The sequence below is a fragment of the Ipomoea nil genome, unplaced genomic scaffold (genome assembly GCF_001879475.1).
Source record: "Ipomoea nil cultivar Tokyo-kokei standard unplaced genomic scaffold, Asagao_1.1 scaffold1617, whole genome shotgun sequence".
NCBI classification, from domain to species: domain Eukaryota; kingdom Viridiplantae; phylum Streptophyta; class Magnoliopsida; order Solanales; family Convolvulaceae; genus Ipomoea; species Ipomoea nil.
The window spans coordinates 1,405,953-1,423,199 of NW_017618045.1; the positions used below are offsets into that span (position 1 = coordinate 1,405,953).

General features: G+C 37.0%; 2 protein-coding genes across 2 annotated transcripts; one reads left to right on the forward strand and one right to left on the reverse strand.

Annotated features, from left to right (window-relative positions):
* The first annotated feature begins 1,005 nt into the window (after positions 1-1,005).
* On the forward strand, positions 1,006-6,753 carry LOC109191141 (protein NRT1/ PTR FAMILY 2.11-like). The gene is made up of 5 exons (XM_019341721.1): positions 1,006-1,198; positions 1,742-1,959; positions 4,308-4,766; positions 5,170-5,782; positions 6,156-6,753. The coding sequence occupies exons 1-5, from the start codon at positions 1,111-1,113 to the stop codon at positions 6,578-6,580; spliced, it is 1,803 nt and encodes a 600-aa protein (XP_019197266.1). The 5' UTR covers positions 1,006-1,110; the 3' UTR covers positions 6,581-6,753.
* A 2,525-nt stretch (positions 6,754-9,278) lies between these two features.
* LOC109191140 (plasma membrane ATPase 1-like) lies at positions 9,279-16,662 on the reverse strand. The gene is made up of 21 exons (XM_019341720.1): positions 16,432-16,662; positions 16,205-16,324; positions 15,741-15,839; positions 15,511-15,648; positions 15,242-15,376; positions 14,552-14,731; positions 14,245-14,451; positions 13,597-13,716; positions 13,392-13,511; positions 13,188-13,310; positions 13,004-13,108; positions 12,752-12,896; positions 12,472-12,636; positions 12,123-12,361; positions 11,938-11,970; positions 11,721-11,802; positions 11,111-11,271; positions 10,514-10,699; positions 10,227-10,409; positions 9,955-10,133; positions 9,279-9,695 (listed from the first exon to the last, which is right to left on the reverse strand). Exons 1-21 carry the CDS (start codon positions 16,483-16,485, stop codon positions 9,599-9,601), a joined length of 2,871 nt encoding a protein of 956 aa, XP_019197265.1. The 5' UTR covers positions 16,486-16,662; the 3' UTR covers positions 9,279-9,598.
* Between the last annotated feature and the right edge of the window lie 585 nt (positions 16,663-17,247).

Consider the following 17,247-nt stretch of genomic DNA (forward strand, 5'->3'; position numbering starts at 1 on the left):
CAGCGCACAATTTTGGCCGTCGAGTAAGCATTTTAGTGCCTTCGAGTTCACATTTTTTGTCTTTGAGTGTACATTTTGTGTCTTCGAGTGCACATTTTTGTGCTCTAGAGTATAATTTTTTGTAGATTAGAACTGTAACATTTTTTTTTTTTGGAGTTGTTGATCTATATAGATTAACGGTTCAAATTTATCCGCATGTTTTACCTGAGCACCTCTTTGCACTTGATCTTGGGTCGTTGGATGAGCTCAAATCAACGACTGAAAATGAATAAATAAATAAATAAAAAAGACGATGTAACATTTTGGTAATTTTCTACGCCAAATATATTTTTGTGGTATACTAAGTGCCGGTCTGGGGTGCACTTAGTAGTAGTCCGCACCACCAAATGCTGGCATGTGGTGCACTAAGTGTTGGTTTGTGGTGCACACGTGAATGCTTGACACTGCATTGAACTCAAAGCATCACCAAGCATATCTAAATACACCAGCATATCATTAAAATTACCAAAACACTATTCTATTTTTTCCTTTCATTGAATTTTAGCCGTTAATTTAAACTCATCCAATAATCGTGATCTATTCACACGTTCGCACAATCATCCGCATTCCACACCACACGCTGTGCACCCGCGTACAAGCACTTCCGACAAAGACTACTGTAGGTCGGAAGAAATGTCAGTTTTTGTGTATATCATTTTATTTGTACATTGCGTGTACAAATTGGAGCTACATACCAAAATACCAAATTATCTAGTATAGTTGTTGAAAATGATGATTGTAATATATATATATATATATATATATATATATATATATATATATATATATATATATATATATATATATATATATATATATATACACTGAGTGCAGAAGGAAGGAAGGGCATATACGTAAAAGTGGATTTTACAGCTCATGCATATTATATTGCATACACAAACATCCAAATTGGAGATGGACTCAATCCCCCCAGGCCAGGCCAACATTTTCTCTATATAAACCTTCCAATACTACACCATGCTTATATCAAAAAGCTCATTTGGTAGTTAGCAATAAAAACACAGAATTGAGAAATAATATATAGTGAGAAAGCTGCTAGCTAAAACAGGCATGGATATAGAGAAGAAGGAGGAAAGCAAGGAAGAGCTAAATGATGAGCCAAATTATAGAGGAATCAAGGCCATGCCCTTTGTTATAGGTACACCTACTACCTACTTAGCTTCAATTATATTATATTATATTATAACTCTGTTTGGTAACATAACTTATCAGTCAATTTTGTTTGTTTTTTTTTTTAAAACTGTTTGACTTGGTTAATTAGTTTTTTTTATAACAGTTTATTGCTTCAGAACGCTAAAACTCAAAAAACTGTTCAAATCAACTTTTTCCATCAGTTTTTTTGAGAAAGTCATTTTGCATGTAAATTATAATCAGCTATCAACAACATCTAATTTACCAAACATCTTTCTTCAATCAACTAATGTTATCAACTAGTCAAATCCAATAACACAATCAGCTATTAGTTAGCTAACAATTATTTACCAAACACCCCCTATATATTTTCATTATCTTGCAATCACATTTCCTAAGTCATTAATACGAATTAAGCTTGTCCTCACCATGTTCATTCTTTAAGTATTGATTTGATTAATTCGAGCCACCCAGATTAATTTATTATATTCCATCAAGGTAGAATAAATACTAAAAATTAATATGCAATGAATGGTGTATGTACATGCAGGAAATGAGACGTTTGAGAAGCTTGGGACAATTGGGACTTCCTCCAACCTGCTGGTTTACCTGACCACAGTGTTCAATATGAAGTCTATCACAGCAACAAACCTCATAAATATATTTAATGGAACATGCAACTTTGGTACTCTCCTCGGAGCTTTCCTCTGCGACACATATCTGGGTCGATACAAGACTCTCGGAATTGCTTCTGTCTCTTCTTTCTTGGTAACTATATATACATGTCCCATCCATCTCCTTCACTTCCATTATACTTTAATTTAGAAATTAAACTTAAAAGATTTTGCCAAAATCATATAACGTGATGGCATTACGATTATTAATTTTTTGATCTAAAAATATTTGAGAAAGTAGTATATTTAAAACCAGCAAATCTTATCCATGGAGCCCGTATGCTGATTACCAAAGCAATAACTTTTGGTCCCCCCAAAAACAATCCATTTCATATATGAACAATGATTAAAATACAAAGCAAATGGGTGAATGAAGTATTATTTAGCCATCATATATAATTGACCGGTACGGTCAATTTTGCTTATCTTTTTTTTTTTTTTTAGTCCATTTTATTTTTCTAATTTATGTTTTCAATATCGTGTTTAATTTGATATTTTATTGTTGACATTAACATTCTATTTAAATATTTTTTTTTTTAAGTCTACCTTTCAACGTAACCATCTTAATATTTCATTTGAAAAAAAAAACGTGCATTCAACTCTGCAAGATAATACAAAAACCATGTAGTAGATTGATGAGTTCATAGATTAATTAGTATAAGAGTTGTTTTTTTTTGAGTTAATATCCAAAATTGTCCTCGACTATAGTGGTTTTTCTCAATTTCATCCTAAACGACTTTAGTGACCTAATATCGTCTCACAATTTTGTGTTTCGCTCAATTTAGTCCCAGACTTTTGTGTTTTTGCTCAATTTAATCCCTCATTTGTTATTCTGTCCATTTGGTGTTAAATAAATAGGCAATTTAGTAATTTTAATATTGGCATCTCTTTACTCATAGACATGTGAATTGCGGAATCCTTTTTTTTTTTTTTTACGAATTACTCCCAGAATTACTCCTAAAACTGCGAATATAAAATTTGATTCGCAGGTCCAGGAGTAATTCTGGGTGTAATTCGTACAAGAAAAAAGAATTTCCCACTTCACAAGTTGAAAGTAAAGAGAGATCAATATTGACATTACTGAATTGTCCCTTTTATTTAACACCAATTTGACGGAATAACAAATGGAGGACAAAATTGAGCGAAACACAAAAGTCTGGGACGATATTAGGTCACCAAAGTCGTTTAGGACGAAATTGAGAAAAATCACTATAGTCGAGGACGATTTTGGGTATTAACTCTTTTTTTTTTCTTTTTACTTTGTTCTGCGAGAGAAACCTGCAATCACTATCTAAATGCAGCAAATACTAATTTTGGTCACATGAGTATTTGCGAAATGACAGTTTTGGTCCACATGTTTAATTCCTACCAATTTTCATCCACGACTATTGTTTTAGGGTCAAAATTCAAATTTATCACGTTTTTCATCCACGACTATTGTTTTAGTGTCAAAATTCATCACGTCGCCCACCCACGACTATTGTTAAAGTATTTTCATTACCACTGGAATTCAAACTTGTGACTTTTCATTTAGAAGAGTCACAACTATGCCACTTGAGCTAATTGATAATTGATGTGTGTAATATAATTACAGCTAGCATAAGTACTAAGAAAAAAAAAAATTATAGAATAGAATACTACCTTATTAAGAATCATATATTAAAGGGAAAATGGCACTTTTTCCCCCTATGTTATATACTTATAGCACTTTTTCCTCCTCAATTATTTATGTAAGCGCATTAGCCCCCTCAATTATTTTAAAAGTGGTGGTTTTCTCCCCTAATATATTAAATTGACATTTCTACCCTTAAAGTAAACATTTTATTTATTTTACTTCTCCAACAAATTATTGCGTATATGTAGCGATTACCACGGTTCGGTTCGAACTGAACCAGACACTATAGCAATCGAATTAAAAGTTTTCAGTTATGATTCAGATTTAGAATTCAATATTTGGATTTCAATTTATTAAATTTAAGAATAAAAAAAAAAAAACTGGATCATGAACCGGCAGTTCCGGATCCCGTTCGCGATTTTGAACCGTCTTTATTTTAAAATTTTATTTTTTATTTTAAAATAGTTTAAATTCAACTATAAATGTATTTTATTTTTTCAGTTTGGAACATGAACCGACCATTCCAGTTCGTGATTTTAATAAACTCTAAATATCGCGTTTTGATTATAAATTGTAATTGGAATATTTTGGTTTGGTTACCATAGTATCTGGTTTGAACCAAATTATAGTAATAATTTATTGGAGAATAAAAATAAATGAAATATTTATTTTAAGGGTAAATATGTCCATTTAACATTTCAGGGGGAAAAAGAGCCACTTAAATAATTGAAGGGGAAAAAGTGCTATAAGTATATAACATAGGGGAAAAAGTGTCATTTTCCCTATATTAAACTATATTAATGTTTTAGAAATTTTGATTGTGACAGGGGATGTTGGTATTAACGCTAACAGCAGCGATCTCAAAGCTGCACCCTCATGACGACTGCGACGACTCAAGCGGCGGCGGCGGCGGCAGTTGCAATAACAGCAGCCACGCTTCGCCGTGGCAAATGGCGTTTCTTCTCTACGGGTTCGCGTTCTTGGTGGTGGGCGCTAGCGGCATACGCCCCTGCAACTTGGCTTTCGGGGCCGACCAGTTCAATCCCAGAACCGAATCAGGGCGGAGAGGGATCAACAGCTTCTTCAACTGGTACTATTTCACCTTCACCTTCGCCATGATGGTGTCTTTGACGGTGATCGTGTACGTGCAGTCCAGCGTGAGCTGGGCGATTGGTTTGGGCATTCCGGCGTTCCTCATGCTCTTGTCCTGTGTCTTCTTCTTCATCGGCACCAAAATTTACGTCAAAGTTGTGCCCGAGGGAAGCCCCTTCACAAGCCTGCTGCAGGTAATAATGTAACTACATAATTAATGTAATCACCTCATAAATACTATCTAGCAAGGGTGTTGAATTGGGTGTTAGATACAGAATAATCTAACTATACTGAAGGGATTTGACCTCGTATGGGCAGAAGCGATAGCCGTGTTGATCTCTAGCCACAGTTAATGTTCCTGTTGTGCTGTGTTGATTTCTAGCCACAGTTGATATTCCTGTTGTGTTACCTCTTAATGGTAAACCGTTAGTCATGTTTTGCCTCGTACTAGACTCAGAACTGAGTAGTCACTTGCGTAACTGAATGTGTTATCTCATCAATTCAGGTTTATATTAGGCGTTTGATTATTCAGTCCAACCAGACCACTTAATAAACCTACACCACTTACCAAATATTAATAATTGGAAAACGTTACAGGTAATAGTTGCCGCCATGAAGAAGAGAAAAGTGGCGTTGCCTCAACAGCCATGGAGCGAGCTGTTCAATCATCTCCCCGCAAAGACGATAAACTCCAAACTCCCTTACACCGATCAATTCAGGTTCCTGAATAAAGCCGCCATCATAACCCCAGAGGACGAGGTGAAACCCGACGGATCGGCCTGCGATTCGTGGCGGCTTTGCAGCGTCCAGCAAGTGGAGGAGGTGAAATGCGTGGTGAGAGTGTTCCCGATCTGGGTTTCCGGCATACTCTACTACATCGTCCTGGCGCAGATGAACACCTACGTGGTTTTCCAAGCACTCCAAATGGACCGCACCCTCGCCGCCGCCGTTCCCAATTTCAAGGTCCCGGCGGCGTCCTACAGCGTCTTCGCCATGATGAGCCTCACGGTTTGGATCCCCGTCTACGACAGGATCCTCGTACCCATCCTCCGGAGACTCACGAAAACAGAAGCCGGCATCACCCTCCTGCAGAGAATCGGCGCCGGCTTGTTCCTCGGCGTTTTCACCATGCTGGTGGCCGCCGCCGTGGAAACCCGGAGGCGGACTGTGGCCCTCACCCGTCCCACGCTGGGAATCGAACCCAGAAAAGGTATTAAAATTTAAATAGGGTCCGAACTGTGGCTAATGATAGGAATTAACCTAAAACTAAGAAAATTTATATGACTAATATGATTAATAATGAAAAGCCTTTATTTATAAGTTTACTATAACAACTAAATATAAGAATATATTCACTAGGGTCAAGTTCGGGTGCAACAGTGTTTTCCATACGGTCACTCGCTATTATGATATATTGGTGTATTTTCGCACATTATGTGGTGTATTTATACATATCTAATAGTGAATCCACAGCAACTGCACAGAAAACATTGTCCGCATTTAAACCAGTATCTAATCCTCAGTAAAAAGCTAAACAAAATAAATTCTATTTCATAAAAATCTCTAATTGTAATTTCGAACAGGTGCGATTTCGTCTCTGTCGGGGAACTGGCTAATACCTCAGCTGGTACTAGCGGGGTTGTCGGAGGCCTTCGCCGTCATCGGCCAAATCGAGCTCTTCTACAAGCAATTCCCGGAGAACATGCGGAGCTTCGCCGGTTCTTGCCTATTCTGCGGCTTCGCCATTGCCAGTTACCTCAGCAGCTTCTTGATCTCAGTTGTGGATGGTGCGACTAGGAAGCCGGACGGGGAGAGCTGGTTGGCCCAGGATCTTAACAAGGGGAGACTTGATTACTATTATTACATGGTTGCCGCTTTGGAGGTGGTGAATTTGGGGTATTTTATGCTTTGCGCTAAATGGTACAAGTACAAAGGGACACAAGAAAATGTGGATAATAAAGATAAAGTTACATCACACAAACTAGATTCTAGCAAACCTTTGGTGTAACAGATAATGCTCGCATTGTCAGCTCAATTGGTTCTTGAGTAATAGATTATGAATAGTCACAATATAGGAGTTTCACTATCCTGTGGGGATAAGAGAATTTCGTCTTTTGTAAGCAAGAAATATATATAAATGATGCTTACATTACAAGTTTATAAATAGGAGTTATTTGCATATAGTTGCTCTTGTTCCAAGTTCTACACTTCTACCATATAAAAACAATTGTTTATAATGAACAAAAAATGATTACATGTTAATACATTTCCCATAGTGCTAACTCCGATCCCTCCATACACCTCCTATTGTTACAACCTTCTTGCATTTTGTACAATGCAATTTCACAAACTTTCTGAATAAATAAACTCTATTTTTTATGGTACAAATATATGTAGGATTCATTTTTAATTTAGATCAGGTGCATTAAGGGGTCGTTTACTTCATTTCTCTGTTTTTCTTTTCCCAGTTTTCCATTTATTCATTTTTCCAGTTTTCCATCTCCATTTCTCCAGTGTTTCATCTCCATTTCTCCATTTTTTCATTTCTCCAATTTTCTTATTTCATTTACAAATTTCATAATACCGAGCACAAGTAATAATAATAATAATAATAATAATAATAATAATAATAATAATAATTTCATTTTACAAATTTAATTTTTAGATAAAAAATTCAAATACACTAATACTAAATGTACAAAATGTAACAAAAGTCGATAAAAACAAATTACTAAATAAATTACAACTATTTTTTTTTTTTAGGTCTGTAACTATTTCAATAATTTAGTACATAGTTTGAGTACATAATAATAAAATTTAATATAATAATAATAATAATAATAATAATAATAATAATAATAATAATAATAAGTAACAATAGTAATTAAAGGAATAATAATGATAATGATAATAATAATAATAATAATAATAATAATAATAATAATAATAATAATAATGTTATTCACTGGGTAGGGGAAAGAGCAAAAGAAAAGGAAAAAGAAGGGGTTGTGCGCTGGGGAGGGGAAAGAATTAAAGAAAGGGAAAAAGAAGGCATACAACGCTACTGCTGGGAATCACGGACAGTTTACACTGTTCACGCGCATCACTCCATCTCTCCATTTGGAGACATCAGTTTTTCCTTTCTCCAAATTACTTAAGAAAGGTGGAGAAAGGAGATGGAAATAAGATTTGGAGAAAGAAATTTAGTAAACAACTTTTTCATTTTCCATTTTTCTACCTCTCCAATTTTCTACTTTTTTGAAAAATTTTCCATTTCTCCATTTTGGTAAACAACCCCTAAGGTTCTCTTAAATGAAACAAAGAAATCAATATATTGACATATTGTACACTCAAATGTTGATAAATGTTATTCATCAACATGTCAAATTGAGCACGAGTGGAAAAATGTTATCTTGACCACTCAAATTGGTGTTTATCCTATAGCCACATGTGACTTGTCCTACCCTCACTAATACTTCCTGAATCATTGCCTTCATTAGACACTCCTTGTTGTATGCCATGATGTTCCCTTCTTACATTTTCACTACCATTAGATGAAGCACATGCAATCACTACGGTTTCAACACCTATCTCAAATTCAGTTGCATATTATCCACAAAAGACGAAATTTCTCATCTCAATCAGGACCCCATAGCCCGGCCTAACAAGATTTGTGGAGGGCTAATAGCCTTTATCTTTACTTGTATCTTTGCCTTCAACTTCACTATTAGGGAAGTCTTCAAACTATTCATAACACTAGTTTCATTATTTTATTGGGTATACCGAGGGTTCCACCGTCAGACACAGTGACTAATCCCATCGCTGAATTGTAGACACCTCTTTTGGGTGGGACACTAGTTTCATTATAGCTCAATCCCACCAACAGAAGAAACTACTAGTTCAACACCAGACACAACACTAAACATTATAAATATCTAATCACTAGTACACATAAGTGTAAAAGATATAGTAGTAAGCAGTAAATGTACACAAATAGAGCATTAACTTAGGAAAGCATGCAATCATGAGATGTGAATGAAATATCGTGAGTCTTTTCTAACTTAACTAGAGGTTTCAAGTTCAAGTCAAATCCATGAACTCTTCCAACACGAACGGGATTAGACTTAGCATACTGGGCATCGCGTTGTCATTTCGTTGCGGAAACAAGTCATTATTAAGAAGGTCGTCTCAGATATGGAGACGAAGCCCGCAAACAAGGCACTTCATATATCTAGAGTGTCTTCTTCGCAAAAGAACAATCATTATACCATGAACTATGATTCACCTTGCAAAGTAGACTACTTACATAAGGTACATTTTTAATATAATAAAGGTTTATTTTTAAAACATTGAATGTTCATTCTTCGAAGGCTCATTATTTGTTTACTACCAAATAATGAACATTCAGTACATAAATAATGAACATTCAGTATATTGAAAATAAACATTCATTCATGGTCTGCAATATAATTTTCCGCAAAAGAAGGCTGCTTATCTATGTCATTTGCAGTGCAATGGATGTGGAAGAAACAATTGAAAGGATGGGTCTGAATTTTGCAGCAGCGGATTATGGCAATCCAAATTCCAAACATGCCCTATAGCTTTTCAACTATGCTTATAAGCTACTTTTCAGCTTTCAGCTAGCTTTTCAACTAGGTTTGCCGTTTGCCAAACATAGCCAATATAAGAGAAGAATACAATAATAATGTGGAGATTAGGAACTAGGAAGGAATATATTGACAATATAAACTTGGGTATAAATATAATAACGTCATTTGTTTCCCTTTTCAGCACAAGTATTTGAGAAATTGAAAAGGAAAATGAAGGAACATAAATGATCTAATAAATGCACAACCTCTGTAAGGCCAAAAACATAGCCCACCCCCAGTAAGAAGGCTTTCCTCATCAAGGCAAAACAACTGATGGTAGGGTAGTAGTAGTGAGATTATTTTTACCATGCCAAGCACTGCACTACCCCAGTTAAACCGCTCCCGTCAAATCGACTACATCTTCGCCCTCCTCCTCCTCAAACAGTGTACGCTTGCTGAATCGTCTCTATGTCGAGACCTTTCAATTTCACCACCGATTCCACGTGGCCCTTCAGTGTATGCAACTCCCGCAACCTAAACAATTCAAACTGTTAGGATCAAGCGCTTACCACTAGGCCAAGAGTTATAGCCAGTAGTAAAGGCGTAACTTTATTTCCTTATAGACCCGCCATCACATTTTCGAGAGGCAAGGTACTGGACTGGCCCTCGAACAATCCCCTAGCGACATGGTGTTGGACTTGGCCCTTACCGGCCTCCGCCCAAAACGAATATTATATACTCAATTCACTCGCTAAATCATAACCGATTGGTAGCTCTTAGATATCGGAGGCACCTCGCAATTTCAGCTCTCCTCTTTGCTTCCTCGGCCAGCTGATTAAGGTCGTTGAAGTTGGTTGCTTCGCTGAACAGTTTGGTGTCTGGAACTTGGAGCCCGTGAAGAGTTCTCTGTGCATGCGCCCATTGTAGTTCACGTTGTTCTTTACCAAAGTCTTTCTTCCGGGTAAAAGCAATCTGGGAAACAAAAACACCACCATATAATGAATTCCGCAAGTGATAAATGTGTAAAATTTCATTTTTTTTTTCAGCAGGACTATTGACTCGTACCCTTTGTTCAAGAACCAAATCCCAGGCCTTGCCACTAAGAGCATAGCGGGTGAAGAACTTTATCAAATCAAGCGGGAAATAGCACACGAGATTATAAAGCCAGATAACACCAGCCCATCCCCAGCCTATTCCTTCAATAGCCGCGAAACTCCAATTTGCATACACAGCAATAAGGGTCGCAACCTGTCATCCATCACAAAGCACCAAAATTTCGGGGTGTTCATAATATGCTAGAATCAACGGGAAGTCAGAATCTTACACACAAAAGAAAGATATATAGCTCTTACCAGTTGAGCAATCACAAAAGCAACCATAAGAAACACCCCGGGACGCTCAACAAATGACCAACTACGCGATCTCGTGACAAATATCAGGGCCTGGCTGATAGTGCTCACTTGAAGGTAGATCGCAGATGCAAGCTTCCTGAAGTCATCATGGGCCGTCTTCTCAAGTGTAGATACACCAAAGTGTCTCTGGAAACTCGAGCAAATAATTAGTTTTTGGCAAAAACTTGTGTGAGACCATCTCACGAATCCTTGTTTGTGAGACAGGTCGGGTCATTATTAGTATTACATATTTCAGTATAAGTATTACATTTCCATCTTGACCTGACCTATCTCACAGATAAGGATCCGTAAGACGATCTCACAGGAGAATCACTCTTAGTTTGTTATTTTAATTTAGAAATTCACAAAGATTAAAGGGGGAAGTGTAGAGAAACTTTTAACACTTTTTTCTATTACCTTTTTGTTTTGGGATAAATGAAAATATAGAATAGAACGCAGAAGCAAGTAATAATTAAGGAAAAAAAATTAGTAATACTTAAAAGTAGATTAGGCTTGCAAAATCAAGAGAATATTAAATGGATAAACAGATTCACTCACCGGGAAAAAGTCCGTTTTGTAGGCTGCCCAAAAAAATATGACTGTCATCATTGCCAAGTAACCGCCAAGAATAATTCCAGTAGCAAATATCTCAGCAAGCTTCCAACTGTCGGGAAGCGGAGACGGTTTCACCCTATCTTTGGAAATAGTCATAATGGTACCTAAAATGATAAATGCAATAGACGTCAAAAAGATAGTGCAAATGATATCACTCGAGATCTAAGTGCCTAACATGGTATATCATGAATTTCAACCACGCAAGTCAATGCTAGTAGACCATGGAATTTAGTCTTCGACTATAATGGTTTTACTCAAATTAATCTTCGATTATAGTGGTTAATACCCAATTTAGTCATCGACTATAGTAGTTTTTCTCAATTTAATCCTTGATTCTAACCGCCAAGGACTCAATTAGGGTAAACCATGGAAATCGAAGACCCAATTAAGCACAAAAAGACATTTAAGACTAAATCAAGAAAAATCACTGTAGTCGATGACTAAATTGGGTATTAACTCTTTCTACAAACAAATATGCAGACATATCCCTAGTATTTTATGCTTTGTCTATTTGTCGTTATGAGATAAATGGGAAGAGTAAGGGTGAGCTAACCATCGTTCAGAATTGCAATGATAAGCACCATGAAAGGCGGAAAATCAAAATTCCAAATCAGGGCCAGCAGCATGAAGCCAAGCTGTTACAAGTTAAAAATGCAAATAATCAGAATATGATACGAGACATGTTTACATATAACTTTCACTCCTTGGGGGAGAGTAAGATAGGTAAGAAACAGATTAAAGAAATGAGAAAGAGGCCAAACACTACATACCACTATACGAATTGTGATAGAAACTGCATAAATCTGCCCAAAAAGAAAAAAACGATAAATGATTAAGACACCAGAATCAAGCACAGAAGGCATGTGGCAAATTGAGATTATCATAACCCTCAAAATGGAAAGGTTAAAGAAATCACTTTTATGTAGAATAGTTGATAAATCATGAGTTAACTAACCGTGTAGTTTTTCATTCTCTGAAAGATAGCTCGACTGGTCAAAACAGCACTGATTATGACACTGAGACCGGGTTCAGTAAGAACGATATCAGAAGCACTGCGGGCCGCATCAGTGGCATCAGCAACAGCGATTCCTATATCGGCCTTCTTCAAAGCCGGAGCATCATTCACACCATCACCAGTCATTCCACAGATGTGTTTTCTTGCTTGTAAGCGCTTCACGATCTCATATTTGTGCTCTAACGAACAAGGCAAATAAATCAGTACAGACTACATCATACCAGGTAGTTTACGGGTTACCTATTAAAAAGAGAAGTATCATTTGCAAACATGTTAAGAGAAAACATACCTGGGAAAACACCGGCAAAACCATCAGCCTTCTCAATAAGTTCATCAACCGGTAAAGCAGCAATGGATTCATCCTTATCCTGTCCCAACAAAGCTGATGAAGGATACATATTTGTTCCCATTCCCAAACGCCGCCCAGTTTCTTTACCAATAGCCAGTTGATCCCCTGTTAAACATTCAAGCATTTAGAGAGTGAGCACAGTGAAAATCATCATTTGCCACCTATTAGCATGTGCCAGATTTTGACACCTAAGAGGCTAAGATTAGTAATCACAACTCACCGGTAATCATTTTAACATTTACTCCAAGATTTAGAGCCCTCCTAATGGTCTCTGCACTGTCATGCCGAGGAGGATCAAACAAAGGCATAAGACCAATGAATTGCCAGGGTCCCCCCGCACTCTCTTTCCTTCCATCTGGAACTTCCTGCTCAATACATTAGAGAATACTTAATTAAATGAACGGAGAAACAAGTTAGTTATGTTCAGTTTTTGTAAATATGGAAACCAGAACACTGAAGTTGAAAGGGTCACCTGATAAGCTACACCAAGAGACCGTAGCCCACGCTCTGCAAACTTATCGATCACAGCATGAACCCTGCGCTCTATTTCTGACTTGTTGTGCACGAGATTTAAAATCTAGAATCCATAGCATGGGCAGTAATTAGATTACGAACTAGCACAGTTGAACGTATCAAAGAGCAATCGAGAATTATACCTGCTCCGGTGCACCTTTACTGACCCTGTGCATTTTTCCTTGACCATCGAGATATGTAAGTGCTGTCCGCTTGTCGGTGGGGTTGAAAGGAAGGAAGTGGAGTTCTTGAATACCAGCACGTGCCTATTCATAATAACGTTTAAGCCAATATAGCAGCAATAAGGGAAAAAGCGGGTAGCTTGTCCTAGAAGGGACCGAATTTACCTCCTTTGGATCAGCCAGCATATTAACAATAGCACCATCGATTGCATCTTGGTTTTCTGTTCGAGAGGCACGGGCTGCCATTAGAACAACAGTATCTGGATCGACTCCTTTGGCAAAGATCTGAAAAAAGGATATGAATAATTATAATTTGCTTCGTAAAGGTGTCCAAACCACAATCACAATTATTCCTTAATCCCATTCTCACCTCAATAAGATTCTTGTCAACAGTGAGCTTGTTCAAGGTCAGAGTTCCTGTCTTGTCACTACAAAGCACGTCCATTCCAGCCATCTCCTCAATAGCTGTCATTCTCTTCGTAATAGCTCCCTGCAAGAGTTTTCATAATGAAATACTGCACAGCAGTGTTGCAAAAATCCCGCCTAGGCACCGATTAATCGGCACCTAGGGCGCTGGCCGGCCGCCTAACGTATCACCATAATCGGTGGTCTAGGCGGCCGACTAGGCCGCCTAAGCGCCGCCTAGACCTCCTAGGTCACCTAGTCGGCCTATTAGCTATTGTTCCCTCCTTTTTTTAAATGAACTATTTCACTCAAAACCACATAGTTTTGAGCGAAATAACCCTAAATTGTTCAAACTCTGATGTTATTTAGGTTAATATTTAATATTTTAGTATTAACTATTAAAGTATTAAATAGTTTATAATTATCAAATCTTAAAAAATTAAAAAAAAATTAAACAAATTTTTTTAAAAATAAAATTAATAAAAAAATACCCAGGCGCCAATTAATCGCCTCTTAGGCGCCCCGAGCGCCCAAGGAGCACCTAGCGATTTTTTCAACCATGTTGCACAGTACTGAACCACTAGAATCACATCAGCCAAGGAAAGTAACGAACCTGTTGAGCAAGACGATGGGAACCAATTGCCATTGTAACTGAGAGGACAGTTGGCATGGCAATCGGAATTCCACCGATAAGAAGTACAAGAAGATTGTCAATTCCAGGACGGTACTCCCGATGTTGAATAGGATACATGACAACGATCTCTATAACCATGCCCACAGCGATAGAGCAAATGCAAAAGTTTCCAATTGCAGTCAAAACCTGATCAAAAGAGCAAACATGATATTTTAGTACGTTTATATTTGGAAAAATATGAGCACATTACATATGTGTACAAATATAATTAAGTCAGTATACTCACCTTTTGGAAGTGACCGACTTGGTTAGTAGAGTCAACAAGGTGTGCAGCCTTTCCAAAAAAGGTATGAACCCCTGTGGCAATGACCACAGCTTCTATCTCTCCCTGTTTACAAGTAGAACCAGAGTATATACCATCTCCAGGACCCTTAGTTACAGGAAGAGATTCACCGGTCAAAGCGGACTGCAAGTTTCAGATGTAACTAACATAAGCAGAGTTCATCATTTGTATAGTACAATTTAACATCTATATATTCATAATTTCAATTTCAAATAACAAATATATATATATATATATATATATATATATATATATATAGGGGAGGGTTCAGGTGAGAACACATCCCATGTAAAAAGTGTGAACGCATCCCCACCCTCCATCTTGAAAAATCAAAGGCTAGGATCTTAACATTACTAAACTTTCAAGTTTGTAATAATTATAAAATGAAATCCACTCTTAAAAGTTTTCAATAATTATAAAATTAACCCGTGTTTTCTTAAACCCTCCACCATTGATAAACCTTGATGGACGGTTGAGATCAGTCCTCACTTTTTACGGGAAGACCTGTATGGTCTGCCCCTATATATATATATATATATATATATATATATATATATATATATATATATATATATAGACAACAAATTGAATGGAGTGTGAAACATCAAGCACACATCATAAAAGTATTATCACCTGATCAATTTTCAATGGATCGCCATCAAGTAGACGAGCATCTGCAGGAATTATATCTCCAAGTTTGACACTGATAATGTCACCAGGTACCAAAATAGAAGCATCTTCCTCACTCCATCTTCCATCTCGAAGGACCTTCAACAAAAGTACAAAAACAGTCAGTAACCCGAAAAGCCAAGGGAAACATCCCATTAGTCATCAAAATTACGAGCTCAAATACTAAACCAAGACTAAGCCACAAACTGAAAATCAAGATTTATGCCCATCACCTTGGCCTTTGGAGCGAGGCGAGCCATGAGAGCTGCTGCAGCATTACCCGCATTGTTCTCCTCAATGAAACTGATAGTGGAGTTTATGACAAGCAAAGTAATGATACCCACAAAGTCCTGCCAATCCGGGGGCTTTCCCTGTAAATTTCAAGGCATCATCATCAAGTGAATCCAAAGCAACCCAGCAGCACAGAAAACAAAATTGAACTGAATCTAAACATGAGCCTTACTCCTCCGTTTGCAAGAGCAATGGCCATTATGGCTGCAGCCTCCATAACCCATGAGAGCGGATTCCACATAAACCCCAAGAACTTCAGGAACTTGCTTTCCTATCACACACCAAACCATCACAACAGTTAAATTCACACATTTTTTCTCAGTAATCAGAAACTTCTTTGTTTCGAGATGAAAGTAGCAAAGTTGTAAAATATCAGACTTTGGTACTGAAAATTGTTCAATTTAAACCAACATCAAAGAAGTACAGAGGCTGTGAATTAAACACTAAACGGCAAACGATGAACAGTCATTATTTCTTGCAGCTAACGGTCTAAAAAAATATTTTTTTAAAAAAAACAAACATAAAACCATGGAAATTTTGCATAAAAAACTGCATTTCTAAAGCTAAAAATTCCAAATGAGGACTAAATTTCAGTGATCAATGATGATAAAAAAAAATTAAAAAAAAAAATAGCACCTTCTTCTCCTCGAGCTTATTATGCCCAAAAATGTCCAACCTCTCTTGGGCAGCCTGACTAGTAAGGCCATCTTTAGTGCATCTCAGATTCTCAAACACTTCTTCAATGGGTATGTTTTCCTAAAACCAAACAAAATTAAAGGAAAAGAGTGTTAAAAACAAAATGGAACTCACACCCAAGCAAGAAAACCAACAAAACACTCCATTTTACAACCCAGATCCATTACCAAATCCACAGTTTCCTTCAACACAGCATCAAGAACTTCAGGCTTCTCAGCCATGACTCTCTCTCTCTCTCTTTCTCTCTCAAGAAGGTTTGAGATCAGAAGAGCAACCTAATCTTTAGGCTGCCCAGGAAAGAAGATTGGATTTTGAGTGGAGCAATAATGTATTTGAAGGCCAATGAAGGGTTGGCCCACCAACTCCAAATCTACAAAAGCAAGAGAACCGCTGGCACAATGCTACAAAGGAGAGCAGTAAACAGTTGCACAATACACTGCATAGTGCATACAACTAGGGTTGTTAGCGAACAGAGCTTTCGCAAACTACTCGTGTTCGTGTTCGGTAAGCGTTCGTTTATGTTCGTTTGTTAAGGTAAATGAACATTAACAAACAAAATTTAGAGCTCGGTTAATAAACGAACAGAGCTTGAACAGTTGTAAGCTCGTTTGCTAAGAGATCGTGAACAAGTTCGTTTGTGTTCATTTACTAATGTTTGTGAACACGCTCGTTTATGTTCGTTTAATAATGTTCGTGAACAAGCTCGTTTGTGTTCGTTTAATAATGTTCGTGAACATGTTCACAAACATATATTATATTATATTATATTAGTTTTGTAGTTGTGTTGTTTGTTTGATTATTGTTCGTGAACGTATATTATTTATTGTTCACGAACGAATTGTGATCATGAACATGTGCAAGTGTTTTTTTATTAAGTATTCATGAACGTAAATGAATATGTTCGTGAACGTGCTTGTTAAAGAACATGTTTGTGAACGTGTTTGTTAACGTTAACGAACACGTTTGCGAACGTGTTCACGAAC